This window comes from Lissotriton helveticus, chromosome 11, assembly GCF_964261635.1.
Source record: "Lissotriton helveticus chromosome 11, aLisHel1.1, whole genome shotgun sequence".
Lineage (NCBI taxonomy): Eukaryota > Metazoa > Chordata > Amphibia > Caudata > Salamandridae > Lissotriton > Lissotriton helveticus.
Genome location: NC_136072.1, coordinates 1,006,120,357 through 1,006,147,429, shown reverse-complemented (window position 1 = coordinate 1,006,147,429; position 27,073 = coordinate 1,006,120,357). Strand labels below are relative to the sequence as shown.

General features: G+C 46.7%; 1 protein-coding gene across 1 annotated transcript in view; it reads left to right on the top strand.

Annotated features, from left to right (window-relative positions):
* Nucleotides 1–4,179, top strand: part of USP30 (ubiquitin specific peptidase 30) — a 394,500-nt gene extending 390,321 nt beyond the window's left edge. Inside the window, exon 13 of the mRNA XM_078667396.1 lies at nucleotides 691–4,179. Within this exon, the coding sequence (XP_078523522.1) occupies nucleotides 691–955 (265 nt within the window). The 3' untranslated portion in view covers nucleotides 956–4,179. The remainder of the gene's footprint in view (nucleotides 1–690) is intronic.
* The last annotated feature ends 22,894 nt before the right edge of the window (nucleotides 4,180–27,073 follow it).

Below are 27,073 nucleotides of genomic sequence, written 5' to 3'. Positions count from 1 at the left end.
ACTTTTAAAATAAATAAAAATAAAATAAACATACAATAGCAGTGAGCATCCCACAAAATATCTATAGCGTTTAAAAATGAGAGCTGAACCGGTTGGTGGCATAGAAAGTGGAAGCAGCGCAGGGCCCTAAATATATTAACACTCCCTTGACTTAGGGTAATAACAAATGAAAGGTAGAAGCTATGTGGTGATGCATGCCTACAGCCAGTGCCTAAATCAAAAGTTGGGAAACAACCTGTAATATCAGGAGGCCAATCCTAGATGGTGGGATCATGGACTGCATACATTCTACTACAGGAATAGGCTGCTAACTTCAGTTGCAGGTAAATAACATTTTCTATATTCTACGTTTCCATTTAGGCTTGTATTGCAAAATAACATACATACTGTGTAAATTAGAGCTAGGTCTCTGTAATATGTTTGAAATATTTGAGGTGGAAATAACCTAGGCAACCTATGTCACCATCCAACTGTCACTAAATCTGCCTTCTAGATATTACTGCAAAGAAGGGATGCCCTGTAATGATGATATAATAAGTTTGTAAAGACACTTAATTGCAAGTTAAAACTACTCATTGATTAAAAGATTTTAAATTTACAGAAGTGAAGTTATGTTTAAAACCTACTAAACTGCATTGGATACCATTGTGTTTAGTGCTTACAGGCTTTGTTTTTCCCCTTTCCAAACAGCTTGTCTTTGTACCTCTACCGTCTGGTCGCTGTTGTAGTCCATCATGGAGATATGCATTCTGGGCATTTTGTGACATACAGGCGGTCCCCACCATCTCCTAAGAGCTCTTCCCCTCATAGTAACCAATGGCTGTGGATTTCTGATGACACTGTTCGGAAGGCTAGTTTGCAAGAAGTACTTTCATCTAATGCATATCTTCTGTTCTATGAGCGTGTTCGTACCAAAGTATGGCGCACAGGTCACGAGGTGAAGTCAGAGGAATGAATCCCTACGGTAGCTTATGCAAAAGAAAATCATCCAGCCAACTACAGATAAATAAGAGCATGCACTATGCAAGGATAAAATACCGCTGCTGCAACATTCCACCTTTTAGCATTAGCTGCAGAAAGTAGCTGGTGAGACTGATCGAGAAAATAATGGAGCCTCAACCAAGCAATTTTCTTTCCGGATGCATTAATTCTCATCCTAATACAAAACCTTTGCCTCTAAAACTGGAAGGAAAGCAAACATCCATGTTTTATGTCTCCTTTCTTTCAAAAAGGTATTTACGTTTGGAAAAAGTGAAGAGTCAGCTGCAGATTTTTTCACACCTCTGGTTGAAAATATGACTAACTCATAAACTAGTTTCATAGCTACTCCTGTAAAAGTAACCTGAAGTAAAGCTGCTATGTACAGGATCATAAACTGCAGTGTGATGTGTAAGTGGTATGTCAAGAAGACATTACAAAAATTCCAGTGCCATTTTAAAACCAATGGCTACAAGCCTAGACCAGTATGTATTTTGAAATTTGTATTTGTAATTCAGTTTTAAAAAGAGATGCAACGTGTTGACTTTCTTACTTCTCTTGTGTGTTGTAATACACGCATCTATGCCTGCTTGAATAAACCAAATAGATCATGCACTTGACACAGCTGTTACTGGTTGTCCCAGAGCTTAGGTTCACAGTCTACTTTAAATCCAGGCCCTTCCATAAATCAATAAAGGCACACACATAGACAAGTACATACCAGATTTGGGTCTAACTGCTGAATTCTACACATGACATTTCTAGATCAGTTGATTTTACCACCACTGGAAGTTAAGCATGAAGATGTTTATTTTATTTTGTCTTGTTTGCGTTCCTTTGGTTTGCTGTATAATGCTTCGAAATGTGCCTTATGCGGCCAAAAGGGAACTTTGTCATACCCAAAGATTTAGTATTTCCAAGTTTGTAATGGTGGGAGAAAAAAATAAGCAAAGGCTTTTAACTTGGGAACATCTTGAATGCATTTTTTAGCAAAATGTTATACCTGTTAATACCAGCAAACTAAATTATATGTTTGGTGTTCTAGAAGCAACACAGTAGTAGGACCCTTTCCAGTTTAGACCATTGTGGAGTCTTCAGAAAAGCAATCCAGTTTGATGATGACTGCAACATCTGTTTGTTTTGCCCACAATATGATTGTTCAAAGGAAGCTTCCAAATGTCCTCTGAGCATAGGTATTCCCCTATCATTGAGGACCTAATGCGTAGTCTGTTAGGTGGTGTACAGAGTTTTAATCCTCTCCTACACCTAATCTGCAGTGAATCCAACTTGAAATTTGGCAACCTGATTTAACAGTTAAGTTCATATTCTTAATCCTGCTATACATGGTCCATGTGGTGTTTTGCAGAATATTTCACAAGAGCTTTAGAAAAGCCACAGATTGAAAGACTCAACTTGAAGTTGTCTAAATCTTGTAGCATATCAACGCCATTGAGTCACTGTGATTTTCTCTATCCCCACATTCACAATAATCTGTGTTTGGATGTTGTTATACAGCAACTAACAAATTAAGTACCACCTTTTTGTGCTTGTAATTCATATAATGGGGTGCTAAATGGATGCATTCGATTTTAGAATTGTTGAAGCTGAATGGAGCACGCTTGTGATTTGAGTATTACAATTATTTGAAATGGAGTGGTGTGTAAACACCTTGTGGTTAGCCTGGAGGATATGCGACTATAAACCTGGAAATAAGTTTTTGCCTTTCCAGCAATTTCAAAGCAATGGGTTGTTTGGGTTTTTTGGCTTAGCAAGCTTGAGTTCAATAAGTCATACAGATCACGACACACCTTCTACTATGTGATCCTTCGCTGCTGTGCAGGTCTGTAGACACCTCTAGAATTAAGTTTCCATTCAAGCCAACACAAATATTGCATTTGTGACCATACTCTCAAGTTATAGTTGTGGCAGGAAACTTTTAAATTGCTAATTTAACAGAAATCCTGATTATATAAATAACTGACAAATTAAGCATAATATAGCAAGTACAGAAGTCCTCCAGCCAAACGTGTGGTTCCCAACAAGCTCTTGGAGAGCTATGTGCTCTTCAAACAGTTAACCACTATTAAGAAACTAGACATGCAAGGGAAAGAAATCACTTTTTATGAAAATTGGTCACCAAGTAAAAATTGATGGCATTTCAAGAACATTTCAGAATTGTTATGGGATGTTAGAAAAATGATGTTGTAGCAGTGTTCACAGTAGTGGCTTATAGCAAACAAATGGATGGCCTGAATTTATGTATTGGACTCCTAGTTCTCTTTAGCTTAGTTGAAATGTTCTGTTTTGCAGCATAAAAAAAGAAAAGGTGTGTACAATGAAATGTTGACAAAATCGATAACAAACTAAGCAAAGATGTCTTTTAATTTTGGTTGTGTGTGGCACCGAAACATGGTACAAACTGTTAGCCAACTATTGGAGTCTGGATTTGTAGATGTATGAGAGTTTTTGAAGACTATTTAAGTGGTGAGTGAAGTTTACATGACGAAGATGCTATCCAGAAAGTGATCTCGATCGACAGCAGAAGAGTCCAACCTTGAAGAGAGAACCACATTTTCAGGAAAACATACCTTATAAATGAGTTCCATGTAGAACCAATGTATGTAAATTTCTCACACCCATAGTTATGGGTTTAATTTAGATTCATTGTATGAAAAATTCTTAGACAAACATCCTGAAATTCTGGCATGAATCCAGCCACCTTGGACTGTTAAGACACTATCTCTGCAGTGATATAGCGAAGTTCTTTGCATTACCTTTTTTCTAGTATGGTTAGAACCAAATATTCTGCAAAACAGTGAGTTTCATTTGATTGTGCATTTATAGAACACCTCTGCTTTTTCTACTGTGACAAATATTTCTACCATAGTGACTATTCATTGGTTAAATTCTGCTGTGCAGATTACCTTTATTTATGCTAAAGCCCTTAATGTGAAAAAAGACGAATGTGCTTGTATTTTTATAGTTGTACTTTGCAGGTGTCACAACAATGGACAGATTTGCAACCAATGTAAATGCAGGTGTAAAAGCAATTCGTGTGAGGTTTTAAATGTATATAGCTGTACAGACAAAAAGGACTTGTAGGCCCGTGCATTAGCAAGTCATTCAAATTAAATCATTATGTAACTTTATTAAAAGCTTTAAATGTGCATTCTTAATAAAACTTAATTTACTACTTTTTAAGTGTTTTGCTTGTCATATAAATCAACATAAACATTAATGTTCAATATAGCAAGTTTATAATAGTTGTCACATATGGCAACAGAATAATTGACCAGTAACCAATTAATAAAGCAAACACAATACCTCAGATAGCTGAGGACAAACTATATGAAATGAAGATTCTACAAAATATCAAACCCTATCTGAAGAAATTACTTATTAAAATTATTGGTACAGGATCCAGAGTATGACCAAATTCTGTGTACAAATCAGTAAAGTTAACTTAAATGAGGTTAAAGATTTCCTCTTTTTTTTTATTTTAAACTTTCTTTTTTGTTATACAACATGTATAAGACTCCCCCCTTGAATTGGCATCAATAAAAACACATGTAGACAGTTCGACAACCTCATTATGGCATCCTTGGGACATGTAAGATCCATGGGGAATGACAGAATAGCATGAAATGAAGAAGAAGGGAACGAGCATGAGCAAGCAGCTGAGCACCACACAAGTCCTAATTGTTCCCCTCCCCATCAGACCCCGACCTCTCAGGCGAAAACAGTTCATCACTCGTCCCATCAGAGTCACTCTGAGACAACCCTGAAGTACACTTAACTTGCCAGGCGAGTAGATCATTCTACAGTTTCTCATCCCTACGTGTAAGCTGCATATGTGTTTCCTCAGCCAGGGACCATTCCCTCACATCCCTAAGCCAGGCAGGTACCTCAGGGGCCCTCTGCCCCATCCAGGTAATCGCTACCCTACGTCTAGCCAATACCAACATTAATTGCAAGAGTTTTTAGGAAAGGTTCCTTTTTTTGGGCTTGGGGACCAGGGCCAACAAACAATGAAGCAGGGTCAGGACTATCCGGAGGCTGGTGGTGGAGGCTATGCGTTCCACCACTGCCGTCCAGAAGCTCTTGACCAATGGGCAGTCCCAGGCTAAATGTAAGAATGCTGCCCCCCCCCCACACCACATCTGGGGCAGCTGTCCCCCCTCTCCCCGGAGATGCGTTTCAATGATATCGGAGTCAGATAGGTACAATGCATAAAATTGAAGTGTATTAATTTGAACCATGCGTTGCACGATACCTTGCGCGTGAGGCTCCCTATACGCTTCAGCTGCCCCTGTTCCAGAGCGGCCCCAAGATTTGCCTCCCAGGCCCCCCAAGAGGGCGGGACCGGTGGAGCTGAGCCCTGTCTTATAGCCGAATATAACAGGGAGATCAATCTACGCCCCCTACCGCAGGAAAGAAGGATGTTCAGGGTGTGGGACATCGGAGGCGCGTCCGGGAACTGGGGCCAGGCAACCCTCACCACATCCTGGAGTCCCCGGTAAGGACATGTTGCGAAAGGACATGTGCTCTTCCATGGCAACTATAGGGGCCAGGATCCAAACTGGCAGCTCCCTATGATAGAGGGCCCGCCGTAATACCCTCTCCACAAACCGCTGCCAGATGCCTGCAGTGTGGCATACCACATATGGCAGGGTGTCGTCTGCTCCCCGTCCCTGCATCAGTGCAACCTGTAACCTCCGCGCGTTTGCTCTACCTGCCAAGAGTCGCATCTCCCAGCTGTCTGCATCCGCAAACCACCGTGCTGCCGGCAGTAGGTGTGCCGCATAATAGTATAAGTCAAATCGCAGCGCCTCCAAACTTCCCTCCTCATAGCTCCGAACAAGAGTATGAAGGGCGACCCTGCTGCGCCGTCCTGCCCAAAGTAGGGACGTAAGCAACGTGTTAAGGGTGCGGAATACTCGCGGGGGGAGAGGGCACAGTGAATTCTGGAGGACGTAAAGCGGCCTGGGGAGCATCACCATCTTAGCAACGGCTAGCCGTCCCATAAGGGAGAGCAGCAGGGAGTTCCAAAAGGACACCAATTGCTGTAGGGACTTAAGAATCCGATCAATATTCCGGACCAGCAGCTGCGCGTCCGTTGGGGCCACCTGAAGTCCGAGATAATGGAATGCCTCCCGTTCCCAGCGCAACCCAAGGTCCGGCAGATCTGTCAGTGGCCCCGAACCATACCCCGCGAGCGGGAATATCAAAGACTTACCGCGATTGAGTTTCAGACCCAAAGCCTCGCCGAGCCGGTCTAGGTGTTGGAGCAACACAGGCAGCGACTCCAGCGGGGCCATCAAATAAAAAAGGGCGTCCTCCTCATACAAGGAAACCACATTGCACGTGTCCCCTACCGTTATGCCCCACTGCACCATTTCCGTACGGACTCGAACTGCCAAGGGCTCTATGGCCAGGGCAAACAGGAGCGGCGAGAGGGGGGCACCCCTGACCTGTACCCTGTCCCAATTGCCACTCTTCGGATCGTGCCACTCCTAGTCTCACCCTGACGCGGGGGGGCCTGTATAGAAGGCATATCCATCGACAAAAGTTAAGGCCCAGCCCCATCACACGGAGAACCTCCAGCAGATACCCTCAGTCGACTGTGTCGAATGCTTTAGCGAGGTCGATCAACACCAAGACAATCTGTTCCTCCCTGTCGCGAACCTCTGTTATAATATGGTTCAACCGCCTCAGGTTCATGGCTGTGTTGCGTCCCGGAATAAACCCGCACTGGTCCGGGTGGACCAGGTGGGTCATATGTAGCGCCAGACGAGTGGCCAAGAGTTTGGTCAAAATCTTCACGTCCGTGTTAATCATGGTGATGGGACGATATGCCGAAGGGTCATACTTATCTCCCCGCGGCTTCAGGATCATACAAATTTCGCCCTGATTCATACTTGGTGGGAGAGTCTCACATTTGAACGCTTCAATATATACTTGCAAGAGGAGGCGGGAAAGAGTATCCCCGAATGCCTGATAAAATTCAGGGGGGAAGCCATCACTCCCCGGGGATTTACCCCTCGGCAGGCAGGCCATCGCCGCGCGCACTTCACGCAGTGTCAGAGCTTCATCCAGCTCGTCTAATACCGCCCCAGGGAGAGACTGTAGGGTGAACCCCTGAAGGTAAGGGAGGTAAGAGATCTCGGTGACTGCGGGGTCTGCGGCATATACCAATTGTAAGTGCGATCGGAAAACTCGGAGAATGCCCACTTCTGAATGGACCATCCTACCTGTAGGGCCACAATCCGGTCCGGGGAGTACTCTCGCCTGAGGATCCAGGCCAATAGGCTGCCCGATTTATCGCCTTCTCTGTGAAGGCGCAGCCTATATTGGCCTAGGGTATATTTGTCCAATCGGTCTATGATGTCATGCACACAGGATCGAGCAGTCTGCTCCGTCTCCTGGTGCAGGTCCTCAGGGTCTGACAACGTTTGCAGGCGCAGGAGTTTATCCTCTGCCTCCTGTGAGTCTCGATGAAGCTGTCTCCGAACCGCATAGGTGAGGCCCATACATTCGCCTCGTATCACCGCCTTCAGGGCGTCCCACCTAGTGGCTAAGGTGAGTTGTCCCCCCCCCCCATCCCCAATTGAGGTCTATATAGTTGGTGAGGGCGGTCTCAATATGGCTCCTCCCCACCTGGTCCTGAAGGAGATCCGCCGGCAGCCTCCAAGTCCGAGGGCGGGAGGGCTGCTTCTCCCAACTCAAGACGCACGCTACTGGGGAGTGGTCGGACAAAAGCGGGCCTGATGTGTAATCTCAAGTGACCTATTTGAATCCATATTCGCAGCCAGTACCCTGTCCAAATGACTGTGCGTGTTATGAGTGGGGAAAAAACATGTATACAGCTTCTGTGTCGGGTTGCTCAGGCGCCAAACATCAATAGCCCCTAAGTTCCCCATAACCTCCCTAAGCTGCGCTGTCATACGTGGCTTTCTGCCCGCGCGGGGCGGGAACCTATCCAGTACGGAGTCCAAAACACAGTTAAAGTCACCGAACCAAAGCAGAGGCGCCTCCAGGTCGGGGATGAGGACCTCCTGCAGGGTCAGGAAAAACCCAGGGTCATCTATATTGGGGCATACGAATTCAGTATGGTTAGACCTCTGCCATCCAGCTTTGCCCGCAGGAGCAGGAATCTGCCGTGGATATCCGCCTCCACATACTGGATAGCGAATGGGACCCCAGGTGCCAGCCATATCAGGACCCCCCTGGCGTATGTGGAAAAGGAAGAGTGAAACACCCGGCCCACCACTTTTTTCCCAACTTTTGGGCACCATCGTCATCGAGGTGAGTCTCCTGGAGACATGCAATGGAAACTCCATGCCTGCGAAGGAAGGACAGGACCCTATGTCTCTTAGTGCATGTGCCAAGCCCCCTCACATTCCAACTTAAAAACTTATATCCCATGGCTGGTGACGTGGCCCACCTGGGCCTACAACCGTACTCCCGGTGCCACCCTGACCCCGTGCCCGAACTGTGATACACATGATGCCTGTAACATTTTCCCCCAACATTCCCTCCCAAAACTCCAACCTCCCCCCACCACCGAGCAATATTCTAGCAACAACTAAACATGCTAATATGCCCTTCCCCTGCTGGTGCCAGGACGTACACAGCTCTCCCATGTGCCCAACAGGGCCGAACTACCCCCAACAGGTAAAGTGACCCAGGCATGTCATCTAACATTCCCTTTACAGTGCCAACCAGAGTACGAGTAAAGATGTCCTTCAGGACCGGGTCTCAGATGTAACCGGTAGTTCTCCCACCGTCTCAGGGATCGTGTCAATGGTAGGTGGGAAGGTGTCTGCGGCAGGCTGCAGGGTGTCCGGAACCAGTACCTCATATGGAGACGAATCTATCCGAGGCGCTTGAGGGTCCCCGGATTCCGAAGACTCCAGACAGAGGGCCCCATCATCTCCCACTGTAACCCGTCGCCTCTCTTCGTGTTCAGCGTTGGCAGTCGCACCCCGGCGTCTGATACTACGGTTCCTTGCGGGTCGTGTCACCCATGTACTCCTAGTTCCACCCTGTTCCTCCGGCGGGAGGGCGTTTCCTCTGATCTCCAGCCACTCCCAGACCTCCTCAGGGCCTTCAAAAAAATGTGCCATTCCCTGGGATATGACCTTGAGTTTTGTGGGATAAAGGAGCATATACTGCAGGTGCATTTCTCGTAGCTTCTGTTTGACCGCCAAAAAGGATTTCCATTGTTCCTGAACTTGGCGAGTGTATACCGGGTATACAGACACCTTGGCGTTTTCAAAAGTGCGGTTCGCCGTTTCCCTGGCCACTCTCAGGATGCAGTCCCTGTCTCTGTAGTTTAGGTTCTTGGCGATAAGGGCCCGCGGCGGGGCGCCGGGCCTCGGCGGCGGGACTAGCTCTCTAGGGGCGCAGTCAATCACAAATACATCGGACACTCCCTTAGGGCAGAGTGTTGTACGGATCCATTGTTCCAGGAAGCGCTCAGCGTTCCCCCATCTCCGCCCGCACCGGGATTCCAAGGGCCCTAATGTTACTGCGGCGTGCCCTCCCTTCGGCATCCTCTGCCCTACGCTCCAGCTCCCCCGTCGAGGCAGCGAGTCTCGAGACTGTTTGTTTGAGGGACGCCACCTCCCCCTGAAGCTGGACTATATTCCCCTCCGCAGCGGTGACTTTATCCGTTACCTTACGTAGGTCTACTCTCAGAAGGTTCACATCTATGGACACCGTCTCGATTTGCCTTTCCAAGGCAGTGTGGGATCCCTGTATCGCCTTCAGTACCTCTGCCCGGGAGGGCTTGCCGGAGCCGCCAGGGACCTCCCCCTCCTGGCCGGATTGACGCATGATGCGCTGTGATGGGAGCCGCTGGGTGGTGTACTGCATGATGGTGTTGGGCTGCGAGGCCCGGGCCATCCTGTCCTTTCGCATTATGAGGCTACAGGGACCACTTCCAGCCGTCCGAACAGTCGAGGTGCCCTCAGGCAGCCCCCTCTCAATTGGTCCTCAGAAATGCGGAGGGTCCCCGACAGTCCCACTGGCCGTGCGCCACCGCGGCCACTCACGCGTCCAGACCCCACTCTCTGCCACGTACAGCGGACTCCGCACTGAACTCGGAGAGCGGGGACCGCTGCAAGGCCCCAGGACAACGCAAGCAGTCACCACTCACTTTTCGACACCCAACCAGGGCGGCAGCGTGACCAGGAAACAGTATGGACCACCTCTCACAAGTTGGTTCAGCTAGTGCAGGCCACAGTCTCGCCCACGCTCGTACCTCCAGCCGCCGTCCCCAAGGTCTTCAGGATATGGCTGGGGTCCCCCCCAGTGGCCGCAGAGGTCCCCCCAGAACGTCAAGGGCAGGGCAGGCGTCCAAAGAAGATGATCAATAGTCCCCAGAGCTCTGTACAGTCAGGAGGCCCCCGGCAGCATCGGGCGCCCCCCCGGCCGGCCGCCACCCGCCAGGCCCGATGTAAGGGGGGTCCGGGAGCTCAACTGCCCCGCCGCTCGAGATCCGGCCGTCGCCGCGTTCACGCCGTCCACCCACCGCAGGGCCAGACAAGCTCTGGGGCCCTGCGTTTACGGGAGGCCCCCAATGGCAGCGGGCGCACCCCCGGCCGCAGCTGACTCCCCAGCAGGCCAGGTGCAAGGGCCCCAGTACCTCGGGCCGCTCCCTGCGCTGCAACTTCGGGTGCCGCCACAGGCACGCCGTCCGCCCACCGCAGGGCCGAGCAACCTCTTGGGCACTATGATGACAGGAGGTCCCCGATGGCAGCGGGTGCCCCCCCGGCCGCAGTCAGCTCACTCCCAGGCTCAAGGTGGAGGTGCCAGAATCTCGGGCTGCCTCCGCCGCCGCAAATTCGAAAAGCCGGCCGCGGTCACGCCGTCCACCCACCGCAGGGCCGGACAACCTCCGGGGCACTATGGCGACTGGAGGCCCCCGATGGCAGTAGGCACCCACCTGGCCGCAGTCGAGTCACCTCCAGGCCCAGTGTACCAACACGAGGATCTCAGCCTATGTTGCTGCCGCAAGCCCAACCGCCGTCGCGGTCACGCTTTCCGCCCTCGGCAGGGCCGAACCACCTCAGGAGCTCTGTGATACTGGGAGGCCCCCGATGGCAGCGGGCGCCCCCCTCGCCGCAGTCTCACCGGGCGGTGAGCCCTGATGGGTCCCGGGAGCTCCTGCCACCTTCTCCGCCCCGGTGCAGGGCGACGCAGCAGTCCCATGGTCTGTCCTCCGACAATACCGGAGGGGGGCTACCCCTCACGGGGGGTCCCGGGTGGTAGCCGGCGCCTCCTCCACCCCCACGCAGTCTTCGCGCACGACCACAAGGGCCCTCAGCCGGCAGGTCGCGACTAGGCCGCAGCACCGGCCTCGTGTGATTTCGGGTCCGACGACCAACAGCTCGTCCACCTCCACCGGCCAGCGGCCTTCGGACGGGCCAACTCCGGGTCCGGAGGAAGCCTCGGGCCACCAGGACTTCTGGACCTCTGTTTTCTCGGTCCGAGCTCCACAGGATCTGCCGTTTAACAGGATTTACAAGCTGGCCAGCCGGGAGCTGAAGGAGCTCACGTCCTGTCGGCCATGCTGCTTGGCCACCAAAAATTTCCTCTTTAACCCTTTTTTGTGGATGAATAGGAATGTAGAGATACACATCCATAAGCTCTTAGGATGGCAAGAACTTCCTTGCAACGAAATGGTCTTCTGCATTATAGGATCTTCCTTCATAATCATGGTGGTGAGAATTATTCCATGCTTGGGGCAGTGACCACAGAACACTTAAACCGTATATTTAAATTCTAAATCAGGTGCAATATTCAGCGTAATGAATGCTATGTACCCCCTTCCAAAGCCTGGCCCTGGCCGAATTTTCCCTTAAATTAACAGCATTCCAGTTTCAACCTTCTTATAACCTACAGTGCAGCATCTGACCTAAAACTGCTGCCTTGTAGGCTTAACATTAGCTGAGCTACATAAAAAAGCAACCTGTGCCTTTATGAGGTCCTCAAATCCCATGCATGATGCCTTGCAATAGCATTTCCTTTTGCAGTCAGTTTTCACTTGTGAGAATGGGACCTTTGAACACTGGGGAATTTTTCAACTATATGTTTGACCATTTCTTACGTATAGTGTGCCCTCCAGCCTCTCATTCTACTAGTAAATGTGAGATCTGAAAGAGACCATTAGTTCTAGATTCCTTACCTTAGAATTGCCCACAGGCGTCAGACTGGATACAGAGAATCTTTTGTCAGCAGTACATCTGCATGTCAGTAGGTGGCGTCGGTTGACTATGCAGTCGGCGTCCTGATCGCTGGGATGACGTGCAGTAGCTGACGTCAGTTCTTTCTTTTTCTGTGCCAGCCAGCGCAAACACAGAGAGAGCGGTACCCTTAGTCACTTTTTGACTACCTTTTTTGACTTTTGTTCTCTTTTTTTGTAGTTGTTTCGACTCCTTGTGCACGAGGGATGTCAAGTCATCGACCTGGCTTCAAGCCTAGTGACTTCTGTGACAAGCTGATGTCGGCCACGATCCGCACCTCATGTGCCTTTGGTGCCTGGAGTGCGACCACGACCCGAAGTCGTGCCCCGACTGTCCGGCTCTGAATCCTAAGTCTTTGTGGGAGTGGTCCTGAAAACTTTTGGAGGCCCTGCAGTCGGCTCCGCGGCGGTCGAGGTCCCAGTTGAGAGTAAGGTCACGGAGCGACCACCACCATTCATCCTCGAAGTCTTTGTCTTTGGGTAAGTCGAAGCAGAAGGTGAAGAAGCATTGTCGTTCTTCGCCTTCTCCCCGTCCGTCGTCCGACGGGGAACACGGAGGGTCGTCGTTCCCCAGCTCCGCCCTTGGAGCCTGCTGGGACGGCTCCGCACTTCCCTCCCTTTTCGGAAGCTGGTGCGCCCCCTGCCCAGCTTCATGCATTTTACAAAGCCCTAAATTTCATCTGTGAGCAGCCTGACTCTGCCAGCGCACCTTCGATCCCCGCGGACTCGGCTGGGGGCCCATACCTTCAGTGCCGACGGCTTCCGGCCTCAGCTCCGCAGGGCCCCCAAGGATCCAGGCCTGGATCCGGTTCGGTGCTGGTCGACCTCACAGTACCTTACCTGGCGCCAATCCTTCTGACAACGCCACTTCCACCCCCGGCAAGCATCGACCCCAGCTTCCTTGACACAGAGAACTTTTGAACCACTGTTCTACCCTGGCGTTCCTTATCGCCCCTGAGTGGCAGCCGGAGGAGGGTAAGGAGGACTGGGAGGGGTCTGTTGACCCTCTGGCAGACCATCTGGAAGAGCCGGACTGGAAGGAGGAGTTGGGTGAGGCCAGTGGTCTGGTTACCTCGCCAGACCATTGTATGCTATCTTCCCCTACGTGCCACGGTGGAGGGAGCCTCTGTGGTGTTGCGTAGGGCAGCTGAGGCCTTGGACCTTGAGCTTCCTACATTGGCAGGCAGGACTAACCTCCTGACTGAGGTGCTTCAGCCGGCAGTGGCCTCTTTGGAGCCCCTGCTGCCGTTCAATGAGGCCCTCACAGACCTCCTTCTGGGCACTTGGTCCAAGCCCAGCACAGGGGCTCCTGTGGATAGGATGATTGCCCAATGCCACCGCACGGCCCCGGCAGACCCAGTCTTCCTCTCCCAACACCCTACCCCCGAGAGCTTGGTGGTCCAAGCCTCAACATCCAAAGGCACGTTCCCTACTGCTCCCCCACATAGGGAATCCAAGAAGCTGGACCATCTTGGGAAGATGTTTTCTTCTGCCAGCTTTGGACTGCGGTCGGTGAACACTGCATATCTCTTGGGCAGTTACACCCACTGTGTGTGGTACTTGGTTGCACAATTGCTGCCACAGTGCCCGGAAGAGGCCCGGGCCGTACTCTCCTGTGTGGTCGCAGAGGGAAGGGACGCAACAAAGTTCAATGTGGTCTGGATACCGCCAACTCGGTGGGTAGAACAATTTCTACATCAGTAGCCTTGAGGCACTACACATGGCTGAGGTCCACTGGCTTCTCCGGAGATGTTCAATCAACCCTTTTGGACATGCCCTTTGATGACCGTCGCCTGTTTGGCGACAAGGCAGACAATGCGCTTGAGCACTTCAAGGACTCTAGAACTACGGCCAGATCCTTGGTCCTCGCTGCCACCTCTCGCCCTGTTCAGTCTGCCTTTTGCCCCTTTCATGGCTACGGAAGGGGTGCCCCACCACGTTCCACGCAGGGCTGCAGGCTAACGCAAGCTGCCCAGCCTCTGCAGCCGGGGAGGTGGGACCCAGCGCCGTGGATCTGGGGGCCAGCGGGCGGGCCAGTCGACAAGCGCCCCTTCTGCAGCAGCCTCCAAACCTTCCTAGTCCGCCCTTTCAGGGCCACCAGTTGCGGAAGGATCCGCCATCACCTCCCCCACTAGCACATCATCACATCGGACAGGTCGGATTTTTAGATAGTCCGAAGGGGCTACTCCCTCCCCTTCTGGACTGTCGCTCTCTTCCTTGCCACCAACACTCCATCACATGTCGGAGGATCACTTGGCCCTTCTCTGTCAGGAAGTTACGGCTCTCTTAGCCAAGGGAGCTATCGAGCGAGTTCCTGTGCCAGAAGAAGGTTGTGGGTGTTAGTCTCACTACTTCCGGGTACCTAAGAAGGACAAAGGCCTGAGTCCTATCTTTGATCTCAGGGACGTCAACCGCTTCCTCAGGAAGAGGAAGTTCAAAATGTTGACATTAACTCAAGTCCTGTCTGCCCTTGACCATGGAGACTGGATGGTAGCGTTGGACTTGCAGGATGCTAACTTCCACATCCTGCCAGCCCCCAGAAGTTACCTACGGTATGGTAGGCCACGAGCATTTTCAGTTTACCATGCTCCCCTTTGGCCTTACCAGCGCCCCTCGGTTGTTCACTAAAGTGATGGCGGTGGTCGCAGCTCATCTGCGTAGATCAGGTGTTCCTAGCTCAACGACTGGCTGTTGAAGGGGGGCTCGCCCCAGGCTGTCTTCTTCCACCTACAGACTTCGGCGGACCTCCTGCACTCACTGTAGTTCACTATCAACGTGCCGAAGTCACACCTGATTCCCTCTCAGAAGCGCCTTTTCATCTGAGCAGTTCTGGATACAGCGCATTTTCGGGCTTATCCTCCCGAGCAGCAAGTCTGGGATATTCGGGCTATGATACTGATGTTTCAGCCTCTATCCCGGCTTTCGTGAGAATGACCCTGAGGCTGCTGGGCCTCTTGGCCTCCTGCATTCTGCTGGTGGATCATGCCAGGTGGCATATGTGGTCTCTGCAGTGGGACCTGAAGTTCCAGTGGGTGAAGCATCAGGGAAATCCGATGTCGTCCAGATCTCGGAGGGCACTGTACACCAATTGCAGTGGTGGCTAACGAACCAGGATTTGGTCAATGGCAGATTCCTCTCCCTTCCCCAACCAGAGTTCACAGTAGTGACAGATGCGTCACTCCTGGGATGGGGCGGCCACATGGGAGAGGCGAAGATCAGAGGTCTCTGGTCTCCGGTGGAGTCCAGGCTCCACATCAATCTTCTGGAGCTCCGGGCGATTTGTCTGGCACTGAAGGCATTTCTTCCTTCTGTCAAAGGAAGGGTAGTGCAGGTGTTCACGGACAACACCACTACCATGTGGTACTGCAACAAAGAGGGCGGGTGGGGTTGTGGACCCTGTGTCAAAAGGCTCTTCAACTTTGGACGTTGCTAAAACATCAGGGCATGTCCCTGGTGGTTCAACACCTGGCAGGTTCTCTGAACGCCAGGGCGGATGAACTTGGCCGCTAGTGCATGATGGATCACCAATGGCTTCTTCACTCGGAGGTGGTGCAAGGTCTCTTTCAGCAGTGGGGAGAGCCTTGGTTAGATCTTTTCGCCACCGAAGAGAACGCGCAATGTCAGCAGTTCTGCGCGTTAGAATTTCCAAGGCGGCACTGGCTCGGCGACGCTTTTTGTCGCAAGTGGAATTGGGGTATTCTATATGCCTTTCCACCTATACCTCTTCTGCCCAGAGTGTTGAAGAAGATTGATCGCGACGGGGCCCAAGTCATTCTTGTGGCTCCGGTGTGGTATCCTGAGCTCTTGAACATGGCCATAGATCCTCCGATCAGACTGCCTCTTCAGGAGGATCTTCTGTCGCAGCAGCAGGGGACGGTCTTTCACCCGAACCTGTCCAGTCTACATCTCCTTGCATGGAGATTGAGCAGTGATAGTTGACAGCTTTCAACCTTCCTGCCGAAGTCTGTCATTTCATCTTTCTGCTTTTCTGGTTGCCATTACCTCTGCTCGCAGGGTGAGTGAGCTTCAAGTTCTATCTTCTAAACTTCCTTTCCTTTCTGTCCATCCAGACAAGGTTGTCCTTCGAACTAGACCAGCCACTACTGCTTTGGGAAGTGGAGCCCCTCTCAGTGACATCTGCCAGGCAGCCACACGGGCATCACTGTGCACGTTTACTCGGCATTACTGCCTGGATAGTCAAGTCCGGAGAGACAGCTTCTTTGGCTGTTCAGTTCTCCAGGACTTTCTGGTAGGAACTTAGTTTGCAGACCCACATCCGGGGTTGGTATTGCTGGGGTATCTATTCTAAGGTAAGGAACCTATAACTAATAGTCTCTTTCAGATGAACAAGTTACTTACCTTCGGTAACGATATATCTGTAAGAGACATATATTAGTTATAGATTCCTTACTGCCCCACCCATCCTCCCGGTCTGCGAACTGACTTCTAGAGTAAGGGACCTAGTTTTGTGCACCAGTGTCTTGCATGGCTCTATGCTTCTGGCGTGGAATGTCGTGTAAAAGAACTGACGTCAGCGTGCAGGGGCAGAGTTTAAGTAGATACCGGAACGTCATCCCGGGGATCACGACGCCGATGACGAACGCGGAGTCGACCGAAGCCACCTACCCACGCGCTGGGGTACTGCTGAGAAAAAATTCTCTGTATCCAGTCTGACGCCTGGGGGTAATTTAAAGGTAAGGAATCTATAACTAATATTTGTCTCTTACAGACATATCGTTACCGAAGGTAAGTAACTTGTTATTCTGCTCTGAGATGTCTAAAAGGACGCTCAAAGATGGAGCGGGCATCAGGCAGAGATGGAATTTAGAGGACAGTCTAGTGAAGGACAAAAAGGAGTAGTGCAAAGCCTACATGGAATTATCTGCCTCAGTTGGAACGCTGCCTGTGACTCTACTCCCATAAAGGAAAATCCAAAGAGAGCCCAGGTCCAGTTAAGAGGAAAGGAAGAGGAGTCACTGTTTGTGTTGATCTCTACGTCTGTGTTCCTCCCTGATGTGTCATTAACGGACAACACTCTTCAGTCAGCGCAAGGAGAAAGAAATGCTCCATTTGAAAATTAAGAGGGAGACCCTAAAAGAAGTGACTAGATGAAAATCTGAGATTTTACATATCAGGTGATTCTAAAAGGACTCAATCACAAAAGAGGGGTGAGGGTCAAATTAGTTTAAACTCTACCACCCCGAACCCCAAAGACCTCAATTGTACACATATGAGGGGTGAATAGAGTAGGTAACATAAAAAATACATGTATACACGACAAACAGAGAGCCCCAATAAGGCAAATCACTCTATTTGAAAAAACTGCCCTCACTCACATACCAAAGTATGTGACATGCTTCATCATCGGGCCTGCTTACAATACGCCCTGGTGTATCCCCACACAGGGCGGAGCATGAGGGAGGGGAAAAAAATAATAAATTTCTCTTAACACAACATGTAGTCAAGACAAGTCGACATAGACAACACTTAACACATAAATTGGTGAGAATCGTGCAGACACCAAGTGATCTCAACCTAGGAGTGCGACGAAAAAGGTGCAGTATGGGGAGTAATTAAAACTGATTAAAGCTGTCAACCAGAACACAACCTTTATTAAACTTTTCTTGACACCCCTACCAGGATTAAAAAATAAATGAAAAAGGATGGGAAAACGCCTCAAAGAGACAATTAGGAACCTCAAGGCTTCCCTCCTACCACTGCCAGAGTCAACATGTTTTGACTGCTCTGTATGCGCCTGTAAGGTCACTCCGGTCTTCTTCAGGACCGTCGCATTCGGTGTCACTCTGGGTTCCCCCGTACTTCAGAGAAATAGTACCCCAACGAGGGAGTAGGTCAAATCGATCCGTACCCCTCCTGTATTATATGTGAAGAGTGTCCCCTCAAATGCGGGAGAACATTCGCTATAGCAGAGAGAGAGAGAGAGAGAGAGAAGAGAGAAGGTGGTGTAATCCCTTGTTAGTATACACCTGCTCTTTCTTTCAATTCTTTCGTGTCATGTATATGTCTATAGCCATTAAAATTCAGTGTCTAGTGTTGAGTCAAAGGCCCCGATCGCATGTTATGCACGGCCTCCTGCTCAACTTGTCACTTGTCCCTGTATAATCCAATATGTACAAGAGACAGTTCCTTGTAATTATCCATGTCCCTGCATTAGCGTAACCACTCGTACCTAGTCACACTCTGTATCCGAGGGACCATCATTATACTACAATCTACAACTCTTACTGTTTAAGTGCCCTCACTCAAGATGGTATATATCGTATGATTCACTTACCGAGTTTATATAAGTTACAAACTCGAACTGGTGTCCGGTGAGGAGGACGCCAAGGAACACAATCTGGAAAATAAGTATGGAGGAGAAGTTACCTTTGAAATCTCCGCCTCCCGTTATACGTCTGTTGATAGGAATGTATGTACGATTCTAAAAGGACAACAGAGATTTTATCAATCAGCCAGGTCCGAAACAAACAGAAAGAAGAAAAATAAAGGTCCGAAATGAGCAAAAAGAGGAAAAATGGAGGTCAGAAAGAGGAAAAATAAAGTGCAGATAGATCAAAAAGTAAAGGTCAGAAACGAGCACAAAGGAAAAATAAAGGTCAGAAAGAGGCAAAATAGCAGCAAGAATGAGCAGAGAGAGGCAAAAATAGAGGGTAGAAGTGGGCCGAAAGCGATAAGAAAAGGCAGAAAACGAGCAGAGGAAGCACAAAATTAAGGCAGGGTAGCGGACTGCGGGCAAGCTGGAAAGGAGAACTCTTGCAAGGGGAGCTGGCACGAGGACCTGGCAGTAGGAGATTTTACATACCAGTAAAAAGCCAACCATTATTAGAGTAGGAAGGGGGTTAATTTCCCTCATTGGCCATACCATCCGCAGCAACAACAGTATAATTACTCATACCATAAGAGATGGTTCTAAATCCAAGTCTGTGAGGTAACATCAACCAGCAAATTCATCTCGACAACCACCATCCAACTCAGTGCAATGACTCCTGGCCCCTCTGTAGGCACTTTAAACCGGTAGGATGCTGTGTAGCTCAACATTTGCATGAGTGGCAAAACATTACAGGCTACTGACAAGTAGTGCTTGCTGTTTTGAAAGATAGGTATGCTCTTTGTTTCTACGCCCCAACTTCTGAAATATTACCAGTATCGGCATATAAAATTGCTTAGCCAAACTGTTCTAGGATCCATCCTCGCTGCTGAGAAAAATTCAATCTATCCTCCACCATGAAAGTGGGAAAGGCACATATTCAAATTTCTTCTTCGTAAGGAAAAAATGACCCAATTTGATCTTTTTGAAAATTGTTGGATGGCTGAATTTTAATTTAAAAAACAAAAACGTATCTCAATTGACCCTCCATGATATGTTGCTGATCCGTATTTATCAATCTTCTTAAGTAACCTAATGAGGTGACCTTTTAGTACATCTGGATTTCTGGGATTGGCGAGCCACCCCTTACTAACGAGCAACAAATTATTTTCCAAGCTATCAGCCTTTTTTCCCCTACCAATATAAATCTAGCTCAGATAATGTTTATCTCTTTAAAGAAGGCTTTTGGCTAAGAAGCAGGGGGATAGCTTGAAACAAAAAACAGATTGTAATTTCAATAAAGATGTTATGAACGTTAATGGGAGTCCCTCCCAGAATTTAAATTATTTAAGTTGCCCAGTCAATGGGATGTAGTTAAGTTCCAATTCTTAGATATGTAATTAGATTCGTGGTTCTAATTATTTTAGATCATTCCGCAGGCGCTGTGCCAAAATGAAGAATTTGAATCGAATTAGAGTTATTTTTAGAACTGGAGAATGCTGAGAAATCTGCTGTTATTTTAAAAGCTCTGTTATTTTATTCACCTTCCAAATACAGGCCAGCCTTATCCAACTTGATTTTCCAATTCTCGCAGAGGCAACTGTAGAGTTAGCAGAGATGGGGGCATCCATGTCTGGCACTATGTTGAATATTTACCTTTGCCCTAAAACTGTTAATAATCATTGGAGCACAGGAACTAGCATATCTTTGGGAAATCAACCTGGTGAACCAAGTGGGAATTCATACTCTCATCAGGATAAACCATAAAAGCATTCTCAGTTCACCAGGTCAAATGCATTTTTGGCATTGATGAAGGCAATTAGACATTTTTTACATTTTATTTTCAGACAGGTATGAAATAGTTTGAACCGCAGTTCTGCGACCAGTTTGATCTGGGCCCATGATGATCATCCCTACAGATGTCAACCTGTGAACTGCAGTATATCGGGGTCCTGGGAGTTTTCAGAAAAGTACAACGCAAACCTTCATTAAATATATCGGGACAGTATCCAGATTCCCAGTAAAAGTTCTAAAGGGACTAAAGACGAGTATTTCTCAATTTGTTTCATATATATTTCTGAAACAGCCTATCTGTCCCAGTGCTCATCCTGCTGGCAAATCTTTGTGCGTGTTCAAGTTCCTCCTTCTTTATTGGAGCTTCTAAAGTGGTGACTTGCTCACTATTAAAGCATGGTATATTTATAACTTGGGAAAAGGAGTTAATTTGCTCCATGGAAGGACATAATGTTTGTTTGTATAGTTCTGATGGAATATTACGCCACCTTCTGTTGTCTTTTCACCTGGCTTATATTTTTAAGGCTCTCAATGCTTGTGATTTCCCCCCACGCTCTTTTATCCCTTGCTTGAGAAAAGTGTACCTATTTTACCACCCTCTTATTATCTATATCTTGCAGCCGTGTTGGTTTGTTCTTGATCAAATGGCATTCATATTTCCAAGCAGGCCATATCAGCTTCTTTTAAAGATTTTGTTGCCTTTGTTCTGGCCAATAAACTGTCTATGATGTTTCTTCGTTTCCAGATTTACCAGATTTTCCATGCAAGGCAGATCCCTCATAGGACTACTTTGAAATAGTCCAAGACTACAATTACTATAGCACTCTCTACATTATCTAAATAGTAAGAATGGACTGCCCTAGTAATTCTATCTTGAAACACTTTTCCTTCCAATTACGAATTTTCAACCAAAAGAATATTTTTTTATTACAAGTGTGCCAAAATTCACTTCCATCGTAACGCTACAGTCGTTAGAGAAAATAGGCAGGTCAGTGGCACCTTCATATCTAGAGTAAATAAAAAGAAATCTGCAATTACTTTGGTTGAGAATGTAGTTCTCCTAAAAGTATGCTGCCTTGTTCCTGGAGGTTTTCTTTCAATATATCTGTTAATTTATAATCGCCAATTATTTCCTGGAGATGTTTCATGAAGTCGTTCATGGTTATTATCCCTCCCACAAGGTGAGTTCAGGTACACAGTGGAACTCCAGAATCTCTTTTGTTGATGAATAACACACTCAAAGATATCACTAAGAAACAGGACATTTATTTTAAAATGCTTATTTTAAAATTGTAACCTAGTGCATAAATTATATGAATGATAATCACACAGAATATGAAAATGAAAGCAGCGAAGCACGTTATAGAAAATTAAAACAAGAAAAACGTCATGATATGGAGTGCTTACCATCCTAAAAAGCTAAAGCAATTTCTTGGTGCTATTCTAACTTTAGCTAAAGCCATAAATAGTAAGAATGTTCCCGAGTTTTAGAGAAAGTTTGAACAGCATACCTGATTTCATTATGAAGTAGCAAGTTACCTTTCAAAACGTTTTCGAGACCGGAGAACAAACAATGAGAAGCCGAAAGCCACTTTTGCTGCTGCTGGATTTGTCAAAGGTTGATGCAGCAATCTGGTGTAACAGCCCCAGTAGACTTGGCGTGAAGTCCCGCTATGACAAATGGTAGGGATTAAAAAAGACTTAATTTTGTTTCCGACAAGTTCGAACATCTTTTCCCTCTTGAAAGTTGTTTCGATTGTTATCCCTTTTTTTTTCCTGTTTGGTGATGATGGCATGAAATCCAGGTGATAGTACCATAGGAGATGGAGCACTTGGTGAAATGGTCTGCAAGTCGACTTCTCGCTCTTGGTTCAGCAATCATTGATTAGGTGGATTGCACAAACTTTGGAACAGGTCTCCAGTATTCAGAAAATCTAAAAAAGGAGGCATTTCATGCGAATCGACTCATTGGAACAGGTGGTTTATGTGTTGTTGATTTGAACATTCGAAAAATGAATGGCCCATCATACTGAGCAGATTTCATATGAGCAGGTGTAGTGCACAACAAGAGGCTGGGTGCAACCTCAGTTTTCTGCAGAATCTCCTGGATTGTTTCTTCTTGTAAACAGTTTAAATACCAAAATGCTAATCTCGCTTGTGGAGCGTTCAGCTTGCGAAACGAGTGTCTAGTACTTGCTCAGAACAGTTGGCCATTCAAATCCGTTATAAAATGACAGATTTCTCTGGCACTACTTTTCGGGGGAATAGTGGTAGTCCATATTGTAAGTAGAACTGGTTTTATTTCTTAACCAAAAAAAAATGAGAATACCACTTCCCATGTGCAGAAGAATTGTTGGAAATCCAGTTAACATGCTGTAGAACACTCAAATGAACATTGAGGGAATAAGTACACATCTAGGGGAATATTATCAAGGGGGTTTATCTCCGCTTGTTTGGCTTTAAAAGCCAAGAAAGCGGAGATAAAATTATCTCCCTATTACCTAGCTGTCGCTAACACCAGTTAGCGACAGCTAGTAGGAGATAGCGACCATCTTGGGCCCCGCTTTGCATGTCAGTGATATTTATCACTAATGACATGCAAAGTGGGCGTGCCAAGATGTTAGCGACTGGAAACAGTCGCTAACATCGCTATCTCCTACTACCAACTTTTGGAGATATTCGCGCTAAGCGCGAATATCTCCAAAAGCTAACAGCTGTCCTGAGCAGTTCTTAGCCATGTTATCCAATGGAAGGTGGATAACATGGCTAAGAGCATTAGCTCGATAATGCATGAATATCGCTGACTTTTCAGCGATATTCATGCATTGCGGCCGTTTTTTATCACATTTGCGATAAACCTTGGTAATACCAAGGTTTATTTGCGATACAAATCGCCGCAGGTCAGCGGTAATTTTTTGTCTCTAACCAAGCAATAGCGATAATTATCGCTATTGCTTGGTAATATGCCCCCTAGTCTTAAATGTAGTGTACATCCCGGATCCAATACTTTTCAAAAAGTGTGCTATGCTGGTTGTGCTCAAGGAGTGAAAGATAGTATGCAACAAATCTGCAGAATGAGTCGGAAACAAGTTTGCAGGAGTTTTGGAATCTTTTACTTAAAGTGAGCTGTTTTTAAGGCAAAGGTTTCTGCTGCTGAGGTTAAGGACACCTCTTTCTGCATTAATATTGCAAAACATTTGTTTAGAGAATCAAGGTGCATTTTTCTCAAATCGATTATAAGCCACGGAACATTTTCAAATATCGTATGTGAAGGAGGATACAAGGTTATACCATAACACTTTATAGTTCTTTGTACGGTTAACAATTAGGGAAATGAGGCAGCCATGCATCAGCATGTTTCGTTCTTATCAACTAAAAAACGTTACTCAGGAGTGTATGAAAGGAAGAGATGAATGGAACAGGTTTCACTAATTTAGGACATTTAAACCTGGTTACAGGCTACCTGTGAAGCGATGGAATCACAGAGGAGTGAGTGACCTTCAGGATTAGAGAGTCCAGCTATAAATATGAATGCTGGATTGCCTTGGGTCTGAGAGGGTGGAATTCAAATGGAAACTCCAATGTGTGATTAAGGAAAGTATTGTCCATTTTTTCATACCAGCCCAAGAAGCTGTGTTTTTGACACTCAGAAGAGAAAGGTCAATAATGGGTAGGGAGATTACGCCAAGTAGGAGCTGTCTTCTACTACAGAATATGGAGTACTTTATACCACTTCAATACTGAAAAGGGTGTAGGTGGCTTTTTTCTTAGCCATTGCTTTGGGTGTAAGTCAAATTATAAGTTTTGAACATGGGTTTCATTTAGGAGTTCAAAACACAAATATGAACCCTTGGGTCTAAAATACAGTGTTAGCCTAGCTGGAGAAACACACCTACCTAGGAGAGTTCCTTTTATAGGAGGGTTTTCCTCACCCACCAAAGGTGGCATGCTTCATCATTGGGGAACCTCCTCGTATCATGATACCTACTTATGAAACAGGCTATAACCCCCTCACTGAGAGAAAAGAGAAGTATATACTAAATACCCAATTGTGAAGCTTGTGGTGGTAAGGCAGCACAGCAAGTGACAAAAGTGATTAAAACTAACTACAAGGTTCGCTTCCAGATTTTATTGTGGTGACCCTGGGCTAGGATTAAAAACAGCGTGACACTGTGGGACTGCTAAAACATGCTCGGGTGTCACAGAGGTTGAAATGTTTCTGCCAATGACCACAACTGTGTCACAGCTATCTTCAGGACCAAGGAGTGCTGCTGTTCAAAACAATGTAAGACATAATAACTAAAGCGCCGGCATGCCACTCGCCACACCTTTTCTTGAAGTGGCGAACCCCATGCCAGCACTCTAGTTAAAGGATAGTAACCCCCTAAGCCTCTTGAACCCCAAGCCAAGGAAGGTTGAGGTGTGACACCTCACAATGACGGGTACCACCAGTGAATCCATTCACCCTCTGATATTCTATTGATCACTGGATGGTATTGTATATATTATTACATCTAAAATTGTTTCCACAATTGAGTGTGTTTTTCTAGCTAGGCTAACACTGCACCTTAGACCCAAGGGTTCATCTTTGTGTTTTGATATATGAAGTAGAGAAGCCAACCCTTGCAGGTCTCAACCTCCTCCAGCCCTTCTTTGTGATTCACTCATTTATGAGTTGCCATGACACTTTGCCAAATTGTAGTATTTGTGTGCCCAATTTAGCTGTTTGTGGCTCGTATCTGAGCCTGTCCTTTGTTTTCAAAAGTCTTCTTTAAAGAAGTTAAGGACTGATGACATTATGATACTTCTTGAGTACACTGGTTTTGAGAGTGTTTGGAAGCCACTGTCAATACCTTTAAAGGTTGTTTGCAATATTTCTCTATCAGTTTCTATATTTCTTTGAGAAGTGTTGCTTTCTGAACAAGTCTACACCTCTGTATATATATAGCATAGCCTAACAAAAACACAAAGCATTTATTTTTAAGATGATGTAGACCCAAGAGGAAGGCATTAAAATCCATTTCTGCACTAATTGTGTGCAGATTCTCCTTCACTGCTGCTATTTTGGAATATGTTAGCCGTCGTTGGCACAGCTTACCCACACTGTATGTAGTAACAGTTACCTGTGTGTATTTGTTATAATTGAGGTCTGGGCGATTAGCTGAAGGACCAGGAGTTTTGGTACTTAGAGTAGTGTCAATTGGCCAATGGGATATCCCTTCAGAGTGTAACATGGTTGAAATGCGGGTACCATTCTGAATCATTTAATTTAAAATTGTATCAAAACAATTTCTTTCCATTGCCAGTTCAAAAAATGTGTTGAGTTTTTGGAATAGAGTGTGTTTTAAATCAGTTATCGACATAAATTCCAGAAAGGTTGCCCCCTGGTCTGTTTTATTCAAGAAAATCCTTTTTTTCTGTAGTATGCATGCTCAAAATAAGACTGTGGTACCATGAATTTGCCAAATTTGTGTTCCCCAAATACTTTTTTCAATACGGTTTTCTTTCCAGTACTCATAACCTTCTAAAGAAATATTTTCAACAAACTTGCTAGAATATATATACGTTTGTGATGTATTATCAGGAGCCTTTAAATGCTTTCTGGGAATAATAAAAAGCTGATGGGTCTGACCTTTTAGTACTATTGAGGAAATATTTTTTAAAAAAAATGTGGTTAGCTGTGTATGGGTAGAACCTGGCATTGTTTCCTTTGTGTAAATATATATTTCTTGGGGACTACAAGTGATGTGAAATGTAGTGATGAAATCTATACATTTCTTTATCATTGTCAGAATTTAAATAAGGATCTCATTATCAAGTGTAGCATAGGCATACAAGTCTTTAATCCTTTGCTTAACTTCTTTATTGTCCCGTGTTGATCTGAAAAGGAACCAGGAATTTTTATATTATCTAGTGATACTTTTAAAACATATGGAATCTGAAGGATCTAAGTGGGTCCTATGATCTGATAGGGGACCTTTTCCTAAACTATTCTGTCCAGCACAGGAAACAAAGTGATCTTCATAGGATGATGAGCCTGACGTGCTCTGTGAGAAGAAGAATGCAGTTGAAGTCCATCAACCACAAGAAATGGCACAGTTTTATCAGGTTTGTAATTTCCATTTATTTGCAACAAGTTTGTAATCCGCAGCATAATCCACTGAGGAACAACAGTCCAGAAAAAGCACTACAGTGCTATAAGATAGCAGTCATGAAACCAGTAGCAAGCAAGAAGACATTGGTGAAGCTGAATACCTGTGGAGTGTGCTGAAATGTTGTTTAATTAAAAATCTGTATCCGAACCATTCTCCTACAGTGAAATTTCTAGAAGTGGCATCTTTTTGATTGATGTTGGTTCAGTTGGTGGCCCAAGGTAAACCTCGGAAGCAGTTAAAAAAATAATGGAATTGCTGAAATTGCAGTGTCTAGTATCTCCATAGAAGCTGATATTCAGTGTAAAGCAGAGACACAGAGGGTTCTGTGGTCCCCAGATTAGACTCAGCATTACAGCGTGTCTTTACTCTTCTTGGGGTAGTTCCTATGGAGGAGGGAAAGGTTGTGAAGTACACCCCCAAAGGCACTTTGGTGTCAAGGGGGTGGGCTGCTGAATAGAACTGGTCACATAATGCTTTTTGATAGGATTGATGATCACCTTCCCGTTGGCCTTAAATTAGGCAGTGGAGGCAGGAGTATTGTTTGTGCGCATTTTACCATAAGAAGGTGTG